At 39.1% G+C, this 21575-nt stretch overlaps 1 protein-coding gene across 1 annotated transcript; it reads right to left on the reverse strand.

Moving 5' to 3' along the window:
• Positions 1-1946: 1946 nt before the first annotated feature.
• trhr2 (thyrotropin releasing hormone receptor 2) lies at positions 1947-17642 on the reverse strand. The gene is made up of 6 exons (XM_042496132.1): positions 17609-17642; positions 12598-13368; positions 10493-10625; positions 9329-9480; positions 8841-8964; positions 1947-2495 (listed from the first exon to the last, which is right to left on the reverse strand). The coding sequence occupies exons 2-6, from the start codon at positions 12978-12980 to the stop codon at positions 1947-1949; spliced, it is 1341 nt and encodes a 446-aa protein (XP_042352066.1). The 5' UTR covers positions 12981-13368; positions 17609-17642.
• Positions 17643-21575: the final 3933 nt, after the last annotated feature.

The following is a 21575-nucleotide window of genomic DNA, read 5'->3' on the forward strand; positions in this document are numbered from 1 at the left end:
GTGTTACCATCTAACACCCTCTTTGTGTCATCACATAAATAGATAATGATGATAAACATAATGGTAAGTTGATTATTTCATATATTTAAATGAACACATTCAATTCAACTGGCCAGTTAATGCTTTTGTTGCTTGCACTAAATTGTAAACAAACTTGTACTTAAAAATAATCCTGCAAAAGAAGACTATGTCTCCAAAAGCTCATCTAATGTCCCTTGAATAGCATTTAGATTTCATTCACTTGCTAACTCGGAAAGTGACTATGACAATTAAACTTATTGACGGATACCAAAAGATTCACAGTCTCAGTTTAGGATTCTTTGAGCAGTCCAGTGTAGTCATATTTCATGTCCCGTCACTCCTTGTGCTCCGATTACTTTGAGCCTGTTTATATCTGGTATAAATGTGTTTCAGTGATTCAAACACAAATGCACCACCAACACACATTGATGTTCAGAACTGCGTTTATACGACTCCAGCTGACCACTTTTGTTTCTGCCAGTGTCACTTACGCCGGGTCAAAGCGCCCCGCACCAAGTTATTACATCCACTCTCTCGCTAGATGAGTGGATGTAATAACTTGGTGCGGGGCACTTTGACCTGGCGTAAGTGACATTGGCAGAAACAACATTGGCGGTATTTGACGACTACAGAATGAGAACAGGCTGAGATATCGCTGTCTGCAATACTCGCTCCTACTATAGAGATAAACAATGGACTTTCATGCTACGCTTTGTCCAAGTTGTCGTAAAAGGGACAAGTTATAGAACGTCAGCACGCTGTCACCAAAACCAGCACATCCTGGTTCCTGAAAAAATCCTTGTCAGGAATCAATCAAGACACATTCGCATTTACGCTCCAAAATGTACATAGTCAAATGCGTCCCACACCGTCTTAACGAGTGATTTAAGTGATCGGATCACAATGCGTCATAGTGGCCAATTATATGTATTTAGCACTGTCCAGTTATGATCGGATCACCGAAGGCGCAGGTATAAACAGGCTCTTTGTGTTGTCGTCTTTCAAATAAAACAGAAATGTTACATTATACAGTTTATACAGTAGATCACACAGATTGCCCTCTCCTGATCTTGAAATTTGTTGGGTCAACAAATCTTTTAAATGTATGTCTCTTAATCTTTTGCTCAACTTTGAGTTTGTGCTTGTTGTAGTAGTAGAGAAATAGAAAGTGTGTTTCTCTTTAAGCGGCTGTTTATCTGCCTTTTTTCTTTTAACATTCATTTTGTATCTCAGCTGTCACAGTTGAATGACGGATGCATGACGGATTAGAAAACATGAGTACAATCATAGAATAAGTGCTTTGATTAGTGGTGAAAATGTTGAAAAGATAATTATGTCTTCCTTTTTACACATAAAAATGTGTCAAATTTGCACAAGATATTGGATAGGACAAATTATTTATACATCAGCATTTACAATCTTTCAAAAAGCAAATTAATTATCGTTTGTCATTGAATCCATAATAATTAACCTCAATTATATTATGAGGCGAAACAGATTCGAGGAATTCGATATGGTCTTGGTTCATTACAGAAACCTTTCCTCTGTGTATTTTGGAAGGTAAAAACTGCCTTAAATTAAAGATATGCAGCCTCTCTTCTGTAAATTCAAATTAATTTATGAGCTATCATTTTGACATGCAATTTTGAATGCATTTTGTGGCCAAAGAAATTATGTTTTCATTCTACAGTGTGACTTTTTTTCCATTTACTTATCTTTCATTTCTAAACAGATGACCTTAGTGGTCAAGGAGAAATCTACCAATTTTAAATCATGAAATAAATGCAGTTTACAAGTTTCCTCTCTCTCTTTTCATTAGCTGAAACTCCTGTCTGTGAGTATCAGCTCCATTTAATCATTTTGTTGAGTTTTCTCATTGTATTTAAGTGGTACTTCCTAATTCATAGGTTTTCTACAGTAGAGATTTACTTGCTTTCCTGCTCGTCATTGGTTGTTTGTCCATCTGCTGAATTAATGGTCATATCATTTATTGGTGGCCAACCCAGATCCTCATCACCAGATAGCGTTGTCTCAGCTGCACCCACACCACAGCTGAAAGTAGCCTCACTGATGTCAGTGTGATGGTCTGCTTTTGTGCCGTTGGCTGTTGCCGTTTCCTGATGGCCGCTTGCATTCTGCTTTGTAGTCATATCATTTGTGGTATTCAGAATCACACTCCTCACCTTTTCATTGGTACCATTGCTATTGGACTGGGAGGTTTGGGTGTTTCGTATGGTGCTGAAGCCGGTCTGGCAGCGGTAAAGCCCGCGAAACGCTGAGCGAAACTTCTGAGACATGGCGTTGTATATCACAGGGTTGATAGCGCTGTTGGCATAGATGCATATCCGACAAAACAGGAGGAACCAGGCATCCAGATAAGGAGTGGACACGAAAGAGTTGATCAGGACTAAAGTCCGGTAGGGCATCCACAGTAAAGCAAATAGGATCACCACTACTGCCAGCATCTTTGTCACCTGCAGGGAAGCATGACATACACAGGCAATATTAGATGGCAGCAGCCTGTGGGACAAACATTTGGCCTCAAATAAAAGCTTGAAATTTCTCCTTCATAGTTAACATCACAAATTCTGTATGATTTTTCAGTGCAGGGTGCTCAAATTAGGTCTAATAAACAAAATATATAATCCATGTTATTTACAATAAACAACTTGTTGGTTACCAGCAACATTATTACCTGATGCTGTCCTTCAGTCTTTCATGCACATGTGACCTGTTCTGTCTGGTTGCGTTCTCAAGTTGCCCCGCCCTTGCATGTTGCATGTGGACGTGCCCGGTGCTATCCGGCTGTCTGCCAGTGTATGATAACAGAGCCACAGGTTCTGTCTGAGCGCTTTCTTCTCTGATGCTGTCCAGTCACATTCTGGATGGACGCAGAAAGTGGCTTTTTTTTTTATCAATTTGAGAAAGGGCCGATCAGGTGAAATGCAGCAGCCTCTTTTCAGCCGTGTTCTAGACTGAAGCTGACCGTATACATATCATGCTACCGCAGCAGGTGCCATGCATCTGTCCAGTAGAGTATGATAACACCCCAAGACGAATCTTACACCAAATGCACTGCAGAAGCAGCTGTAGTTGATGATGTCGGCATCAAAATGGGCTGAATACTTTCTCCTTGGACTTTGGGTAGTGACATCTCATACTGCATTATGTTTTATAATGAGGTCAAGGCAGTAATACAAACAAACAAAATTATAATAATTATCAAGTAATGGCAGCCAACTAACAGAACTAAATGGACAGTGAAGACATTCAACCTCAAATGTCAAAGCACTGCAGTGTCTCAGAAAGAATGTGTGTATGTGTGTGTGCATGCATTTTTTTTTTCTTTGTGTATACGACACCCTCAGCATGCCTTGACCCTCCTCCGCACCCCACCCAATCCTATCACTGGCTGGTGACCATAGTAACAGCTCAGACATTTCTGAACCCCTGCGAGACAGAGGGGGGGAATAGAGCCAGTCAGCCTGTAAGACTCAAGTGATTATCCTTATCAGTCACCAATAACACACCTACTCCCTCCCAGCCTCACCCTGCAGCCAAGTCCTCCTCCGCCTTCGGTGTGCCAGGTTGATACCAGGTATCATTGACTCCTCTCAGCAAAATGCTATTTAAGATAAGGGTGTGTGTCCGCGCCTTATGTGGTGAGCCACCTTCAGCCACCTCAGCAGGTAGTTAAAAAGGAAAAGCTTGCACACAACAAAGCGTTTAATTGAACACAAAGGAGGCGGGGAGGAGAGCTTCCTAATTATCTCTGCACTGTCATAATGAGACGGAAAGCATCAGGGTGACATTTTCAATATGCATAATGACTGTAATTATGCGGCGGCAGGATACTTGACTCCGCCATTACAAACAAATCCAATTTTTTGCTAACAACAGCATCCTCCCAGGCTGAATCCAGAATCCAGTGGAGGCACAGTTCGACCCACTGAGCCAAAGAATTCGCACTTAGCCTCTGATGCTATCGACTCACCCGGGGCAACAATGGCCGAGCTTCCCCATCTCTCCCCCTCAACATGCACTTGAGGAGATCACAGACATGAAGAAACTCTCAGAGATTAAAACTATACAATCTCACACCACACTGTATTAATCTCCAATCATGAAAGTGCCATTCTTTGGCATACACAAGTTTATCAAACTCCCATCTGATTGAGCTGGCCTATCAAGCCATGAATGAAAGAGCATAAAGTGCCTATTGAAGAACTGAGAGAGTGAAATCATCTGCGGTATTAAGCACACTTCTATGTAAATCCCAAATCACATTATGCAAATCTTCTGCTCCTAGATGGAGGCCCTTGAACACATGAGATTAGGATCTTCTCCGCACTCTTGCATTAGAGTTCAGTCTCACCGAGGCCCGTGTGCATGCAGAGACACGCACACAGTGACACAGAACCTATGCTACAGGTCGCAAGGTAAAGCACTCCAGAACCATTACATTTATTTATTTTATTCAACCAGGTAAGTCCCATTTAGAACGGTCTCTTTTTCAAGGGAACTGTCCAGCATGAGAAAAAGTTACAAACAGCAACCAGCACTTTAAAAACATGAGAGGCTACACAGTAACATGTCGAAATATTAAAAACACCTGTGCACAGAGACGTAACAGTAGTACCAGTCAGTAGCGCTCTCCAGTCTTTAAGTCATGACGATATGTCCTTTAAAAATACTATTTCCAGGTGCAAACCTCCCACAGTTTACAATGCCACAGCACTGTGATTGAGCAGATCTGAATCCAAAAAAGAAAACAAAACAAGAAAAAAAAAGTAAAATTGTCAATTTGCCGCTTTCTTATTGATGAAAATGAGAAGAGGAAATGGCTGCAGCTGATAACGTAAGTTGCAATTGTTGTTTCCATTTTGAGTTATGATCAATCACAACCCCTAAAAACTTAATCTCAAATACTCTTTCAACTTGACATCACAAATCTTTAATTTACTATCCCCATTAATTTCTCTGTGGTTTCCAAAAAGCACGAATTGAGTTTTCTTAATATTGAGACAATTTTGAGAATGTCCAGCTCCCTTTCTATAGCATACAAATGTTCTTTTTTCCTAGAACAAAATGAATTTGCATCATCTGCAAAAATGACAAATTTATCAAACTAGTGACGTTGCAAATATCTTTAAAGTATAGTGTGAAGAGTTTCGGCCCAATCACTGATCCCTGGGGGACTCCACAGGTGACCTTCCTGAATCTCGACACAATATCATTAATTTGCAGACATTATAGTCTAATGTGCAATCTCATTGCTAGATGGCACTAAATCCTATACACTGGCCTTTAATGATTTAAATTTTTAAGACATTAAAGAGAATTAGGTCTAGTCTGAATGATAAATAAAATGGACTAACATGGCCACACACACACACACACACACATACACACACGTCCAGGGGGAGTGCACAGGCCGGTGTTGCTGCTGTAAATGAGTGACTTATAGGCAGGTCTATTATTGGAATTTTTCAGTCTGCATTTTTAACTTTCATTATTAATCCAACTGTCCTTCAGTTCAGTGGCTGTCCTCTATTACCGTGGCTTATGACCCCACTGAGCAATGCTCAGACCCTGCAAGAGGTGGCCTATATCAAGATACTGACGCTCACTCGCTCAGTGGTGGAGCGCACTATGGGTATACTGAAAGGCCTCTGGCTATGCCTACACACAGCAGGGGGTCAGCTTTTATACACACCTGAATAAGTGTGCTAAATGACCATGGCCTGCTGTGTTCTGCACAATATTGCAATGCCCCATGGCGTGCCCCCCTCCATCTCCAGCCCACCTGCCACTGCCTGAAGATATGGAGGCTGATGGTTTCAAAAATGTGGTGTTGATACCCAACAGTGACTCATTTCACTTTTTGAACATGTAAGCACACCACTTTTACACTGTGATTTCTGACATTCATTTGAGAAAATGATTTTTATTTCTTGATTTTAAAGTTTTATTTACTTCTCTACATCTTTAACTTGAGAAAAAGTTGTTTTTCTCCCCATTTCCACTCCTTTTTCTATCTTATCAGTGGCTTGTTAATTTGTGGTTTGCACACGGCACTTAAGTCTGCTGCCATTATATGTGTTTACTGGTGCGTTTCCTTGTTAATTGCAAATTGCCTGACACAGGCATCCAATTTAAGATCAAAACCAATTCAATAACATACTCAGGTGGTAAAAACAAACTTGGCTGTTGTTTCGTGAATCCCATGAGGAATTTTCTTATTATTCTTATTGCTCTACGCAAGAACAATTATAAGAAAAAATAATGACAACATTCGTGCATGGGGCGTGTTGTTTGATGACTACCGCTTTAAAGCACTTTCACAGATTGGATGGGTATAAAACCCTCAGTTGAACCATGAATACAAAAATGAGCAACCGTGTTAGAAAATGTCTGGTTGTTTGAGTCAAAAGGAAAAGCCTGTGTAACTAAAACTTTAAAGCTGCACAAACTAATATTTCTGTATCAACAGTGGAAAAAATAAATAAATAATGTGAAAGGTCTCATTTTCATAGCTCATTTTTCACTTTGTCAGAAATGCACCAGAAGAAGGCAAACTCTGCAATATTTTACAGTGCAGCCAAACAAACTCTGAGCTCAGAGGTTTTGCACTGCAGGCTTCTCTGAGAGGTGGGTGAGGGATCAGGTGACTGGGAATGATGGTGTGTTAACATGCTGCTGTTGTGCAGGCAGACGGAGATTGACAGAATAAGAGAAATCTCAATCACATCAGTGCACCAGATTTTTCTTACCATGTTTGCCGTAGCTTTTGCCATGTTCCACTGTACTTACAACTCGGGGAAAAAACGAACCTCCGACTCAGAAAAGTGCAATGGAACGGCCATTCACATCGAGATTCAGAATCAGACACTCGAGCCAGATTCATACAAATGAAGTCGGTCGAATTGACATCACAGCAATATGGTGGCATAGACGGTGAATGGGAAGCAGAGTTACCTTTTTGTCAGTTTTTACTTTTATGTCGTGTTTTTTATGTGAAACCTGCCAGAACAACTTCGTAGTGGCATTTCCATTCAATTGTTCCATTCGTTTCTTGTCACTGATGGTGCCGTGGTAGCTCATGTAGGTCCGCGTAATTCTGATTTTGAGGGTAGCCAAACAAACATAAGTTTCCTGCATGTTTTCCTGAACAGATACACTGGAACGCATTTAGATCAGAAGTTGGAAAAACGACATGGAATTATCTACCATGCGATGCAGTAATGCTTTTTAGGACAGCTGTGGCTCAGAGGTAGAGTGGGTCGTCCTCTAATCGGAGGGTTAGGATTTTGATCCCTGGCTCCTTCTGGCAACATGTTGAGGTATCCTCGGGCAAGATATTGAACCCCAAATTGTTCCCGATGCTGCGTCATCGGAGTGTGAGTGCGTGTGAATGGTTACTGAGTAGCAGGTGGCACCACAGTAGCCTCAGCCACCAGTGTGTGAATGTGTGTGTAAATGGGTGAATGTGACACATGGTGTGAGAGCACTTTTAGTGGTTAAAAGACAAGAAAAGTGCTCTACAAGTGCAGTCATTATCATTAGCACCATGTGACCTCTAAAAGTGAAGAGTGTTTTCGTTGCAGTTTTGCGAAACATGGCTTTTTTGAATTGCCTGAAATACCAACCCATGTTAATGTATAAACTTTTTTGTGATAACTGGGAGGTTTTGTTTTTAATTGATGTGTTTAAATTAGTTGTATTTTATATTTGCAATTTCAATTTGCACATTTTAAGGGTTAATGGAAATATGAGGACTGTTACCAGAATAGACAGATACAAGAAAATGCATAGTTGATGTCATAATGAAAATTAATATGATTGTTTAAATTCTCTGCCTTACAGACTGCAGTAATAAGTGTTTTAAATTAGTCAAAACAATAAATTTAATTCATGATTTATAAAAAGGTACGTCATTACTTGCTTAAAGCTGCATCTCAATTCTTGTCTGATATCGCTCCTAGAGTTAACACTCCGACAAGCTCTTCATTTGAAGCACACTGGGGCACTGAGCTGCTTTTGTCCTCTTGTAAACGTAATATTTTCAAAAGGGACAAAAGCTATATATATTCAGCCATAACCTATCTGGGGAAGGTGATATTGTTCAAATGTAAGATATTTTTATACAAAAAAAACCAACTAAGATAAAAAAAAATGGCTAGAAAACCTCTGACATTCAGAGACAGATACTTCTGTTGCTTTTGTAGAGAATGAAAATATCTGCACTCTGTCTTTTCATTCACCATACACCTTTTGAAAGAAGAAAATGTACACGCAAAACGTCCCTTCAAGTCAAAAAAGAACTTTGTTGTTATCCCTCCTGAGTGGTTAAAAATATATAAATGTGGATGCGATGCTTTCAAGACCAAAAAGCCTGAGAGACTGAGTCCTGCCTCCAGCAGAGACAAAGCAGCGCTGCACTAATACCATGCAACCTAGAAGAGCGAGGGCTTTCTCCGAAAAGTAGCCTTTTTGACTGCCCAGCCTGAGGAAAAGAAGCCATTACCATCAAGATTGCCTTCAGGGCCTCGTAACAGCCGGGACAGAGAGCTGACAAGAGGCCACTTTTCTGAGGCAACGGGTGGCAGGGGCATCATCACCGTGCTGTTAAGAGGGAATCATGGCCTCTATATTCCCACCAGATCACAGACACACAGCCGAAGACGAGACCAAGGTCAAATGTGACTAAAGCTATCGCACAGCAATTACTTGATAGATAAGACAAGATGTTATGGCAAGAAAGGAGAGCGTGGAAGAGGTCATTGGGAAAGGGGGTAAATGTGAAATGAGGTACAAACCTGTTTCCTGGAGGAGAGCGCGCTCTTTGGCCGGCCCTGGCGACCCCCCTTCCCCGCCTCAGAGGGCTCACGGCAGCTCCGGCGCAGCGTGGTGGCGCTGGTGTCAGGATGGTTGGGCAGAGGGCTGCAGGGACACCAGAGGCGCGTTAGATTTGTTGGTTAGTTGGGTTTCTTGAGTAAATTAATGCGTTAGCAGGTGGTTTAACCCTTTGAAACCTGGAGCGACGTCACTTTTCTTTTGCTGCTGATTTATTGATGTATTTTTGTTAACTTCTCACATAACTCTCAACAATTCACTTTCTGTCACTTCAAGCTTTTGACCATTTATGGCTGTTTGACATTTTACCATTTAAAACCTGTAGTGGCATCACTTTTTAAATAAATTTTATTTTTATTTTGCTTTTTTTATGCCCAAAACAATTTTCAATTATATTTTTAAGGCCTCTAAAATGAAGGTCAAGGTATGGTTTGATGACTCTTTACAGTACCTGAGGTAGAGGATGCGTGCTATCAAGCCATACAGCACGATGGCGAGGAGCAGCGGGATGACGTAGAAAATGGCAAAGTCGATGAGGTAGATGGGCAAGTAGAGCTCCCGTTTCACTCTGTAGCCACAGAACAGATGCCCGGTCTTGCTGACCTACATGTCAGAGTAATCACAGAGATGCTGTTAGAGCAGACTCCAGACTCCAGGCTCAGAGCTCCAGGCTCCAGGCTCCAGGCTGCAGGCTCCAGGCTGCAGGCATAGATGTACATAATAATCTTCACATCTCATCACAAAAATGCTGCTACTCTCAGAAATCACACAGCGCTCATAAAAAGCTTTTCACATGCCCCTTCAGTTGAATCAGTGCATGGACCAAAGTGGATAATCACAAATGTTTTTTTCCTCAGTTCATGACTCACATACTTACTGAAACACCATGCACTCCCTGCAGAGGGCTATTATTATTATTATTATTTGTACCCATTACTTTATTTTGGGTATTTTTACACTGACAAAATTGCAGTGGGCTCTGTACACAAACATTTTAAGCCAGTGATACTGAAGTTACAGTCTGCAGGCTAAATCTGGCCCCGATAAGATGCCAGCTGGCTTCCCAATAAAAATAAATTACCCTGGAAATTGTTGTTGTACTTTTAGTATAGTAGCATCAAAATAGAACTTGTTTATAACAAAAAAGTGCCAGTGTAGGATCTTCGCACCCCCAAACAGAGGTCCTAACTAAGCCCCTATTATCCTAAAGTCCTAGAAATGTCCAAAAATCCCAGAAATGTCCTGAAATCCTTAAAATGTCCCAAAATCCTGGTAATGTCTTAAAATTGCAGAAACATCCTAAAATCCTCGAAATGTCCTGGAATTGTAGAAACATCCTAAAATACCCTTAAATCCTAGAAATGTCTTAAAATCCTACACTTGTCCTAAAATCCCAGAAATGTACTAAAATCCAACAAACATACTAAAATCCCAGAAATGTCTGAAAATCATTTTGCAAAAGTGGCCCCCAAGCAAAGCAAGTTCAGTATCCTTGACTTAGGTAATCATGTGCTTGATTGTTGAATCAGTAATTTAGGTTTACTCTGCTGTGGCCCTTACCCAGTTAAACCAGTAACACAAACATGTTGTGAAAAACACACCATGTTTATCTAACCTGAATGTCCACCAGGAAAAACCACAGCATGCAGTAGACACAGGTGAAGATCCAAACCCCGGCAATGATCCGCTTGGCCCGGGACACTGTGCACACAGTCTGAGCCTTCATCGGATGGCAGATAGCTATGTACCTGCACGTGAAGAGGAAATGGAGAGTTTAAACAAAAACGTGCCTTTTTATCATTTTAACTGCCAACAATCTCTTGGTAAGTACAAACCACTTCTTATTTATGTTCTTTTTCTTTTGTGTTTCACAGTTTATTAAATTAATGTATTTCTATTTGTGAATAGGAGCAGAAGATCAGGATATCACAGTGATTACAGTAGGCAGCCTTCTAATGCAGCTTTGCGCACAGCTTGAGCAATATTTTCAAAAAGCTGATAAAACAAAAATGCTAGATGATTGTATTTCCATTGAGTGTATTGCGACTTCTTCTCTTGCGATATCATTCCAAGAAGCATGGTAATGGATGTTCAAATCATCAGCAGGTTTATTTCTGTTGCAGTCACCACACTAGCCGTCATCATTTCCAACAGAGGGCGAAGTAGGCGTGTTATGCGAGTAATAATGGAAAGGTAAGCCCCTTATATGTGGGAGCAGCCTACTGTGAGAGATTTCTGGGAGGTGACAGTCCACGATTTCACAGAGGAATTGTGGATTCAAAACTTCTAGATGATCCACTCAACTTTCTCAGAGTTATGTGATGCAATAACAGCTCCTGTAGCTCCTGCTGCATCATGAGGGAGCCAGTTCCTACTGACAAGCTCATAGCCATAGCATCATGTGACCTAGAAAAGACAAATAAGTGTTTCCATTGCAGTTTTGCAATATATGGCTTTTTCGAATCGCCTGACATACCACCTCATGTGAGCATTAAAACTTTTGACATGTTTCCTTTAGGTGTATTTTATTAGCAATTTCGATTTGCTCAATTTGAGGATTAATGGAAACCTGCCTAGATGGATTAAGATGCACATTTCTTTATCTCCCTCTCTCTTCATGTTTGACATTGTGCTGCTGCAGCTTTTACATTAATCTACCAATTTGTGCCATGTTCAAAGTGATCCTAAATGTCACTAGGTCTGAGCTAATAATGTCTTTGTCATGACATTTACATTACGTGTAGGTGACTAAAGGGCTTATTCAGACATGACACAGATATTTTACTTTGCCATCACAATAATGGTGAACTCCTGGAACCTATTTTTCCATGTTTTTGTGTTTGGGTGACTCGTGCAAACAACAAGTTTGAAAATGGTCCAGTCCAGAGAGAGAGGGCTGCAACTAGCAGCAGCAACACAGGTAGTTTAACTTGCTTGTCATCCTTTTCTGACTCAAGGGGTCAAAGGTGTCCTATTCCGTACAGACTTTAAAGCCCTTTGATGCGAATTTGTGCTTTGTGATAGACGTCAGGCATGATGCAGCAGGTGCTACAAGAGGTGTTACTGCAATGCTCAACTCTTCAAAACTTGAGCGGATCAGCTGGAAGTTTTGAATTCCTCTGTGAAATTGTGGACTATCACCTCCATAAATCCCTCATATGTCGCCGCTCCCACATATAAGGGGCTCGCCTTTTCATTATCGCTCACATAACACGCCTACGTCGCCTTCGATTGGGAATAATGACGGCTAGTGCGGTAGCTGCAACAGAAATAAACCTGCTGATGATTTGAACATCCATTACCATGCTTCTTGGAATGACATCGCAAGTGAAGAAGTTGCAATATCACTCAATGGAAATACAATCATCTAGCATTTTTGTTTTATCAGCTTTTTGAAAATATTGCTCAAGCTGTGCGCAAAGCTGCATTAGAAGGCTGCCTACTGTAATCACTGTGATATCCTGATCTTCTGCTCCTATTCACAAATAGAAATACATTAATTTAATAAACTGTGATCCATCCATCGCCATGCTTCTTTGGATGTTTTTGTGAGAGGGGAAGTCACATAACATCACTCAATGGAAACACAATCATCTCACAATTGTGTTTAATTAAAATTTTGACAATATCACTAAGTTTTGTGCAAATCTCTAATGGAAACCCGCCTAACACAAAGCCAGTGCTTGGAGGAGTTGTAGTTTGTTGTTCTTCCATCCTCACCTCTCCACAGTGAAGGCGGTGATGGAGCAGGAGGACACGTTGATGCCCAGGTACTGAAAGTAGGTGATCCCCAGGCAGCCAGCGTGGCCAAACACCCACGTGCCCGTCAGACTGTCCGCCACATTTGGCAGCCCCGCCGCCACCAGCACCGTCAGGTCCGCTATGGCCAGGCTGACGAGGTAACAGTTGGTGGGCGTCCTCATGTGGCGTGTGGTGAAGACTACGAGGACCACCATGATGTTACCCACGATGCCCGTGCCACACACCAGCAGGACCAGGAACACGGACACCGTCTTGTACTCCAGCGAGTCAGAGACGGCGTCGCTGGGACTCAGAGAGATGTTCGTCGGGGTGTCAATTCTGGAGCTCCCGTTGTCAGTCATATCTGCTATCGGCTGGCGTGTTCGTTAATCACAGGTTACATTGATGTGATTAAAGTGATGAGGGGCATGACTCTGAAATGTCGCCATGTTTTTTTCTCCTTCAATTAGAGCATTAATTTTCATTTGAAGCCGTTAAAGTGGCACAGTTTATTGGCTGCTGTGAAGCTTTAGCATCGCACAGCTTTGATTGGGTTAACACCACAGAGGTCTCTGATCATTGAGGATGGAAAATGAGCCTTGTGCCTGTTTTCTTCTCTTTGAAATGTCCTTCTGACATTCACCTCCACTGCCCCCTCTCTATCTTCCTTTTAAGTAATGAAGAAGAGTGAAAAACATGTTGAATTTGATCCCAGGACTTCCAAACACCACTCAGCCCCCATCAAGTCACCTAGAAACAGAAAATGAGTTCAATTAATTGGACAAACAGGGAAGTGATAGACAGTAACCTTTGGATTGGCTTAGGACTTTAATAAGTCAATGTCAAACACACATTAACCCTTTGAAACCTGAGCAAACTGGTTTGGCTTCTTTCAAAGACAAAGGCAGAGTGCTGAATGCATCTTAAAAAGACATGGCCCAAGATTTAACAGGAAATTAGTTTTTTAAGCAACTAGAAAATTACATGAAAATTATTATAAAAAAAAATAAACAAGAAAATAAAAAAAAAATCTTTTTTTTTTTAAAGAAGGCGATACTTTTTTCCCATGACATGATTTTAAAACATATGGTTATAATAACTATAACTATAGTTTTCTGAACATTTTTCCCCAGATTTTTTTTTTTCATTTTTCCCTTATTAAAATATTTTTCATTTTCTTGACATTTTTGTATTAATTTCTAGCAATTTGCAGGTTACTCTGTGCCTTTTCTTCTCCTGTTTTGGAAAGAAATCGAACCAATTTGCTCAGGTTTCAAGGGTTACATTGTGAAAGGCGTTTGAACACAGCACAAGAAAACTGATGTCTATCCAGGTTTCAAAGGGTTAACAGACATTGAGAATTTCTCTCTGTGACTCCCTCCGGCATCTGCGGTTCTGTCAGAACCAGCTGATAAATGCTGCTCGGAAGCAAAGGTGCTCCAAAAGCAGATGTTAGTTTAAACCAAAGGAGGGAAATGAAAGAAAAAAAGCAAGCTTGTAGTTTCAAATGGCAATGTTGTTCTTGCAGAAAATGCGTAAGGAAAAGATCAGCACTAATTTCATTTTTTCTCTGTTTCTAGATTATGCGATATCTTGATGTTATCTAAATGTTTCATCCTTTGGTGAGTATGAACGTGTTCACTGAATGTCATGGCGACCGTTTACAGGGGTGCTACAGGATGGCAACGTTGAATAACTATGTGTAGCAATAATCCACTTTATTCATTGACTTTATTTATGATACACAAAGATGTGATTCACCTCATAATTAACGAGATGTAATTATGCTTTGTTCACACTACAATTGATAACACAGCAGCATAACCAGCTGTATTATCCCAAAGCTGCTGTGGAAGTTTTGCTCAGGCGCTCATTAACCGATGTCATCACGGGCTTGTGTGTGTCTGCTCAGCCTGTTCTCATTCAGAAGTCAACAAATGCTGCCACTTTTGCGGTGCTATTATCGGTTTAAGATCCCGACGCCAAAAGTCATCTTTCCAGCAAACCCCAGACTTCTATGCATGAGTGCGGTGTTTGTCTCCTGTCTGAATGTGATGGTTTTTTTCTACGTTTTTCTCTTCATGTGCCTCCTTTGCCTAAACCTAACCATCCGTGCCAGCATGTGCAGTTGTCCTGCCGTTGGTTGTCATGTCCTGTTGTTACCTAAACTTAACCATGTGCTTAGTGGCAACCAGAAATGTCAACAGCATATGCAGAGGGACACCTAGAGCCTAACATGTAGACATGGAAGTGCACTGCAAAGTGTCAATATGTGATGACAATGCAGGTAGAGGTAAGACAGAGGTAATGAATTTGACCTTGCTCGAAATCATTGGAAGTACCAATAGATCAGTTGGCAAGAAATGTCCTGCAACCTTTAAAAAAAAATAGTGAAAAAGTAACTAGGAAATAATCTGAAAATTAGCTGTGGGGATTATTATATTAGTTTGAAAGGGTTAAACCTGTAAAAACACAGATTTTCTTCCATGAAACTGTTTTATTCAATTTTCAACACTTTTTCCGTAGAGGAGCCGCTAACTATGATAGCTGACACAAAAATATAAACAACGTGAAAGTCCTTATCGAGAGCCAGTGTTTGGTTTGACACATGGTGGTGCAACATGGCGTTCTCCATGTAGAAAGACCTGCTCCTTATGTCAATATGAACCGCTCTGTCTAAGGTAACAAAAGTACATCAATTTTTATTTTCTGGTCATTATACACTAAAGAAAATACCTAACTTTAATATTTATTCTTCCATTTCTGCCAGTATATCCCCCTAAATCCTACACACTGGTCCTTTAAATGATGCAAACATAATAAACTTAAGCTCCCTAATGTTCCCCTGCAGGTCTGCAGACCTCAGATTGAGAGCTGGAGCTGCAGCCCTGCCGGGTGAAGCTTTAATTAGATCCAATGTGCATAGGCATTAATGGACAATATTTAAATGAACCATTCTGGTGCTGCTGAGCATGCAGTGTAACAAATAACCCCTAATAATGCACTCAAGGCGTAAACACACTCAATGAGCGCATTAAGATCATTTAAATATAATATTCTGGCAAAACATGCAAACGAGTGTAAAGTTTATTCTTCCCTCATAATGCAATTATGATGCCTCCTAGTGCATTTCTGCTAAAGTTACAGCCACATTCCTAAAATCCTCTTTACACTAGAACCACTTAAACAGATTTTGAGGTTATCAGAGGACAAAGTGCGAACCATTTTTCCATCCAAAGAATCCGCAGGTTTGTGTCGAGGTTTCACGTTCTGCTCAAAGCTAATTAACTAGTGCGCAACACTGTGAAACTCCGCAAGGCGTCTGATGCTCTTCACTCGTCTCCCGGTCCAGTCACACACACATATTGGACCTCCCCTCCTGGGGGCTGCCTCTAATAAATTGAGGTGGACATAAAATGAAAGTAATTTAGTTGCACTATTCTGCCATCAGTCAGACTGCATCCACTCTTCATTCATTCCATTACACACGCACATCCACAGCTCAGCAGAGCCGATCTGCTGCACGTCTCTGACTATCCATCACTCCTGAGTGAGGTGCCTCAGGAACACACTTTGTTCCAGGGGTCTCCTGCTGGTTTAAATTCACACATGCAAACCATCTTTTCAACATTAGAAAGGTATGAAGCGAAAGAAGCAGCTCATCAGTTTAACATCTTAAATAAACCTTCTCTTCCCAAGCTGTCACATATTGTAGTGGACTTGTGCGTCTACATATCCCGTTCAGAACCCAATTATAATCCAAACACAAAAAAGTATTGTAATGATGGATTTCTACTCTAAATGCGCTCATAAATCATTAGAAAAAGGATGCATTTTTAATGTTTTTCCCAAGATTTATATTTTATATATATATTTATGTATGTATATATATATATCAACAATTAATATTGAGCTTTGGACATGTCATCAGTGCAACCTGCTGTAAATATACCAGAAGATTAATGACACTAAATACTTTAACTTTTGCCGGGTGACATTGGTTTTATTCTGAAATATTCTAGATTTTTTTTTATACTGTATATGTATTTCTATTATATTCTGATTGTATTTTAGTAATGAGACTACTACGAAATAAATATGTATGATTATGACACTGCGGAAATAACAAAATTTTAGGTGGCTTGAGACTTTTGCATAGTACTGCAGTTTTGCTGTTGTTAAATGCGGTCCTCAATCAAACAGGAAATTAAAATGTTTTACATTTTCTCAAGGCATGTGAGAAACACAAAGTTTTTTTCACAAATTCAAGGTTACAGAGCATGCTTTATTCAAAAAGAAATGGTCATTTTGTGGGTGAAATATTCCTTTGAAATAAATAAGCCTCTGGGCATATGGCCAATTAGGATCATGAGGTGGGACCTGAGGTGGCCAACCAGAGCTCAGGGGCTGGGCCACCCCAGGCTGCTCACTGGACACGCCCCTGCTTTGAGCAAAGGACCGAACCAACAGCAGCTTCACCCCACGGTGACAGCTATTGCAGGACGGTGTGGCATCTGTGTGACAGGTATAGCATGAACATGGAACAGTGCAGAGCTCAGCTCATCCTAAATTTATACAAGACGAATATCAATATGTTGATCATTTGAATCAAACAAGATGCTGCATGTGTGACTTAAATGTTAAAATGTTTAAAACAAATAAATAATAAAAAGTGCAGTGATAGTGGATATATGAGTTACCCAGAGCAACTTTGTGTTATAATTGTGACATTGTCACATTTGATTGTGAAATTATCTGGAAAATTAAATAAGTAATACTAAATAAGAAAATATAAATAAATAAATTATGAAAAAGACAAAATTTTAAAATCATGTACTGTATGTCCTTGTCTGTAAATAAATGGATGACATTACATTACTGTTAGTAATGGTTGGCTTATGAAGAGAGCATGATGCATTAAGAGACAGACAGATTGTAAACTTCTATTTCTATCCTCACTTATTTGCAGAAAAAAAAATTTATTATTTACCTTTTATTGTATTTGCATCATGTCATCTTCCTCCAGAATCCTCTTCAGCCTGAATCTCACAAAAAATAAAATGCGTTATTTTGTTCCTGTGAGTGTGTGTCGCTGGTTAAAGCCGGGTCGGCAGCACAGCTTTGCTGATGTCTACATACTGTACAGCACAGTGCCCTGCCAGCACCTACTGAGCTCACTCACACGCACTCACGAGGGAAGCAGCGCGTGTGCCTTCAAAATAAAAGCGCCTCAACGTAAATATCGTTAGGTAAAGCCCATTACAATCGGGAAACTCATATCAATCTTGTATCAATTAACCCTTTAAAACCTGGAGCATCATCAGTTTTCTTGGGCTGCATTCAGATGCCTTTGACAAGAATTTAACCCTTTAAACTCGGAGCAAATTGGTGTGATTTCTTTCAAAAAGCATGAAAATAAAAGACAATGAGCAACTTGGTAAGGAATGTCCCACAAACTGATTTTACAATTTTTTTAAAGCTAAGGAAACACCCTATATTCATAATCATAATTAAGTATTAAAAACTATGTTATTGCATACTTACTATGTTTGTAGATTTAGAAAATTCTGTTTTTTTAAAAAGCTTTAAAAATACTTGTAATTAAATTAATGACATTAAAAACTACTTACCATAAACTAAGCATGTTAATAGATGTAGAATTTTAAAAAAACAACTAAAAATATATATATATTTCTAATTAAAATAATTACTTATTGAAAACAATGCCACAAAATTATTTATTTTAAACACTTTTTCCAGGTCTTTTAATTAATTAATTTATTTATTATTCCCGATTGTACCTACTGACTGTTACTTCAGTAACATTTTAATACAGCACTTTTACTTGTCACAGAGTATTTTCACAGTGTGGATTCAGTACTTTTAAATATGTTAAGGAACTGAATACTTCTTCCACCATAGACTATAATTAAGGCATTTTCTTTACACTTATTTCTATGATTTTAGGACATTTTTAGGATTTTAGGATGTTTCAAGGATTTCAGGACATTTCTAGGATATTTTGACATTAGGGGCTTAGCTACATGTCAGCTTTTTTGATGAACAAGCTTTATTTTGAGGCTTTTTTTGCACCTTATTTATACTAAAAGTACCAAAACCATTCCCTGTGTGAATCACTTCAGTTTTATTGTGAATTTTAAGATGGTTGGTGGTTACCCGGCACCCCAGATTTGGGTTGTAAATCGAATATCACCCGCATAGAGGCAGAGGAAACACAACGTCAAAGCTGGAACATTATTTTATTTTGAAATTTCTGTGAGGAAGTCAAGTGTCCTTTATTCTCTAGCTTTACAATTCACCCCCAGAGTGCCTTCTGGCTGCCGCCTGTGCGCTCCTGTATCAGTCAGGGGTTCATGTTTTTAAGGGAAACATCTCCCACTGTGCACACACACATCAGGATTCAGCTTCATTCACAGTGGGATCCAGAGACATCAGGGTGCTCAAGCAAAGAGAGTTAGTTCATTTACACAGCAAGACGTTAATGATAAGATACAGCTTAATTAAAATCCTGATCCCTGCAGAATGAAATACCCCAAACGGTCTCCTAAACATCACTGAACTCAACATCAAAACTGTAGCTGCGACATTACTGTAGCTGATGTGTCCACTGGTGTCTGTTATTTTTAAATGCGTGCCAGTTGCACTTTGTTACCTGCAGTTTGCATTTTCTCTCTGTTGTGGTCTGTGTTTTCTCCTGAGATAAAGATAAAATTAACTAAGATAAAGATAAAAATTTAACTAAAAGATAAAATCAAGCTATTATACAAGGATGAATATGAATGAATGAATATGAGATGTCAATTAATTAACTGAATCTGTGGAAAATTTTGTGGAAAATATCTGTGGAGTTATTTTTCCTTCACTCTGCATCTAAAACCATCTTAATTGGTGTTTGGTCAAATAGCCTGGAGGTGTTTTTAGTCACTGCCTGATTGTCGCAGTCTCCTCTGAGCAGTTGATGTTGAGATGTGGCTTTTACTGGGACTTACTGAAGGATTTATGTGGGCTCTAATCTGAGGTGTTGTTAATTGGTGATTTCTGAGGCTGTTACTGTAATGAATTTATCCTTTGCAGCAGAGCTGACTCTTGGTCTTTCTTTTAGCAGAGCAGTCCTCCTGAGAGCCAGATTCATCAGAGCGTTGGATGGTTTTTGTGAATGCACTCAAACTTGCCTTCAAAGTTGTGGACATTTTCCAGACTGAATAAGCAGTGACAGTGAATTTACGGCCCGCAGGTCAAATCTGGACCCTGATAGGGTGCCAGGGCCCCCCCAACCATTTTCTAATTCACAATAAAAAACAGTTATTCACACTGGAAATGTTTTTGTACTTATGGTATACATATGGTGCCAGAGGGCATAAAACAGCATCAGAATAGAGCTTGTTTATCAAAAAGTGCCACATCCTTAAATCCTATAATGTCCTTAAAATCCTGGAAACATTCTTAAGTCTGAGAAATGTTTTTAAATTCCAGTTGACAACCTCATCAAGCTGGTTAAGATCATGTCAGTAGTGTGTAAAACTCTCAACTCTACACTGATGAATCTATCTAAAAAACAAAACATATATTTATATATTTTATTTACTACTTATATAATTCCACATGATTTGTCATGGTTTCGAGGTCTTTGGTATTAATATATAAAGTAGAATATACTTAAAATACTTAAAATAAAGGAAAATATTAAATGAGAAGGTTGTTCAAACCTCTGAAGTCATCATTTAATATTAGGTTTATTGCTGCCATCTTGAGGCTAGAGGCTGGAAGGATTCAGCCTTACTTTAAAATGTCATGTCAGCATATGTTTGAAGAAGTAATATTTAAGTACATTTTTATAAAGCATATAAAAATGACTTGGAAAGTAGTTTAAATTTCACACGTACAAAAAATTTTGAATTTATTATTAGTATTATTACTTAAGTGTTGGAACTTTAATATACTCTTTAAAAACGCTCTGAAACACAGGTCAAAATGAACTTACATTAAAGTGCACTTTTAGTAAGTTGGCTGCATTTAAATACACTTTTAATAACGTAAAATTAAATTAACTTCAATAAAGCATAGCATATTACAAATAACATGAAAATAAGATTACTTTTCATGAGAATACTACAAGCCCTGCAATAGTCTGGCGTCCTGTCCAGGGTTACCCCGCCTCTCGCCCAATGACAGCTGGGATAGGCTCCAGCCCCCCGCGACCCACACGAGGACAAGCGGTTACGCACAATGAATGAATGAATGAATGAATGAATGAATGAATGAGTATACTACAGTGCCACTATAAGTTTTTGCAATTTAATATATTTTACAATTACTCAAAAACAGCTTAAAATGAGCTAACTTTAAAGAGCACTATTTGTAAGTTTACTTAAATACAATGCTAATTAAGGTAAACTAATTGAAATTCTAATGAAGCATACTAATGGTGTATTACAAAGGACTTGAAAATAAGTCTACTTAATTAAGTACACAAAATGATCATTATACGTTTTTGCACAGTAATATAGTTTTAGTAAGTATATTTACATACACATCTAATGACATAAAGTTAAATTAAACTTTAATCAAAGATACTAGCAGTGTATTACAAAGGACTTGAAAATAAGAATACTCTTCATAAGTACACTAAATAACCACTGGGCCGATAAGCATTTAACATTTCTTATGGTTTTTAAAAGTGCACTGACATACAATTTACAATACACTCAGAATAAAGTACAGTTTTTCAAAATGTACATTCAAAAACCACTTAAAGTACTTCAGAATTGGTCTGCTTATTTTTAAGTACAATCAGGTTGAACTTAATAACATCTATATTGAAGTACATCTTTCAAAAATAAACTTTGAAAATACTTTAAATACAAAAAGTGCAAGTATACTTGTAATGATTTTGGTAGATATATAAAGGATATTTATAATACATTAATGTATACTAC

The sequence above is a fragment of the Plectropomus leopardus genome, chromosome 11 (assembly GCF_008729295.1).
Source record: "Plectropomus leopardus isolate mb chromosome 11, YSFRI_Pleo_2.0, whole genome shotgun sequence".
NCBI classification, from domain to species: Eukaryota; Metazoa; Chordata; class Actinopteri; order Perciformes; family Serranidae; genus Plectropomus; species Plectropomus leopardus.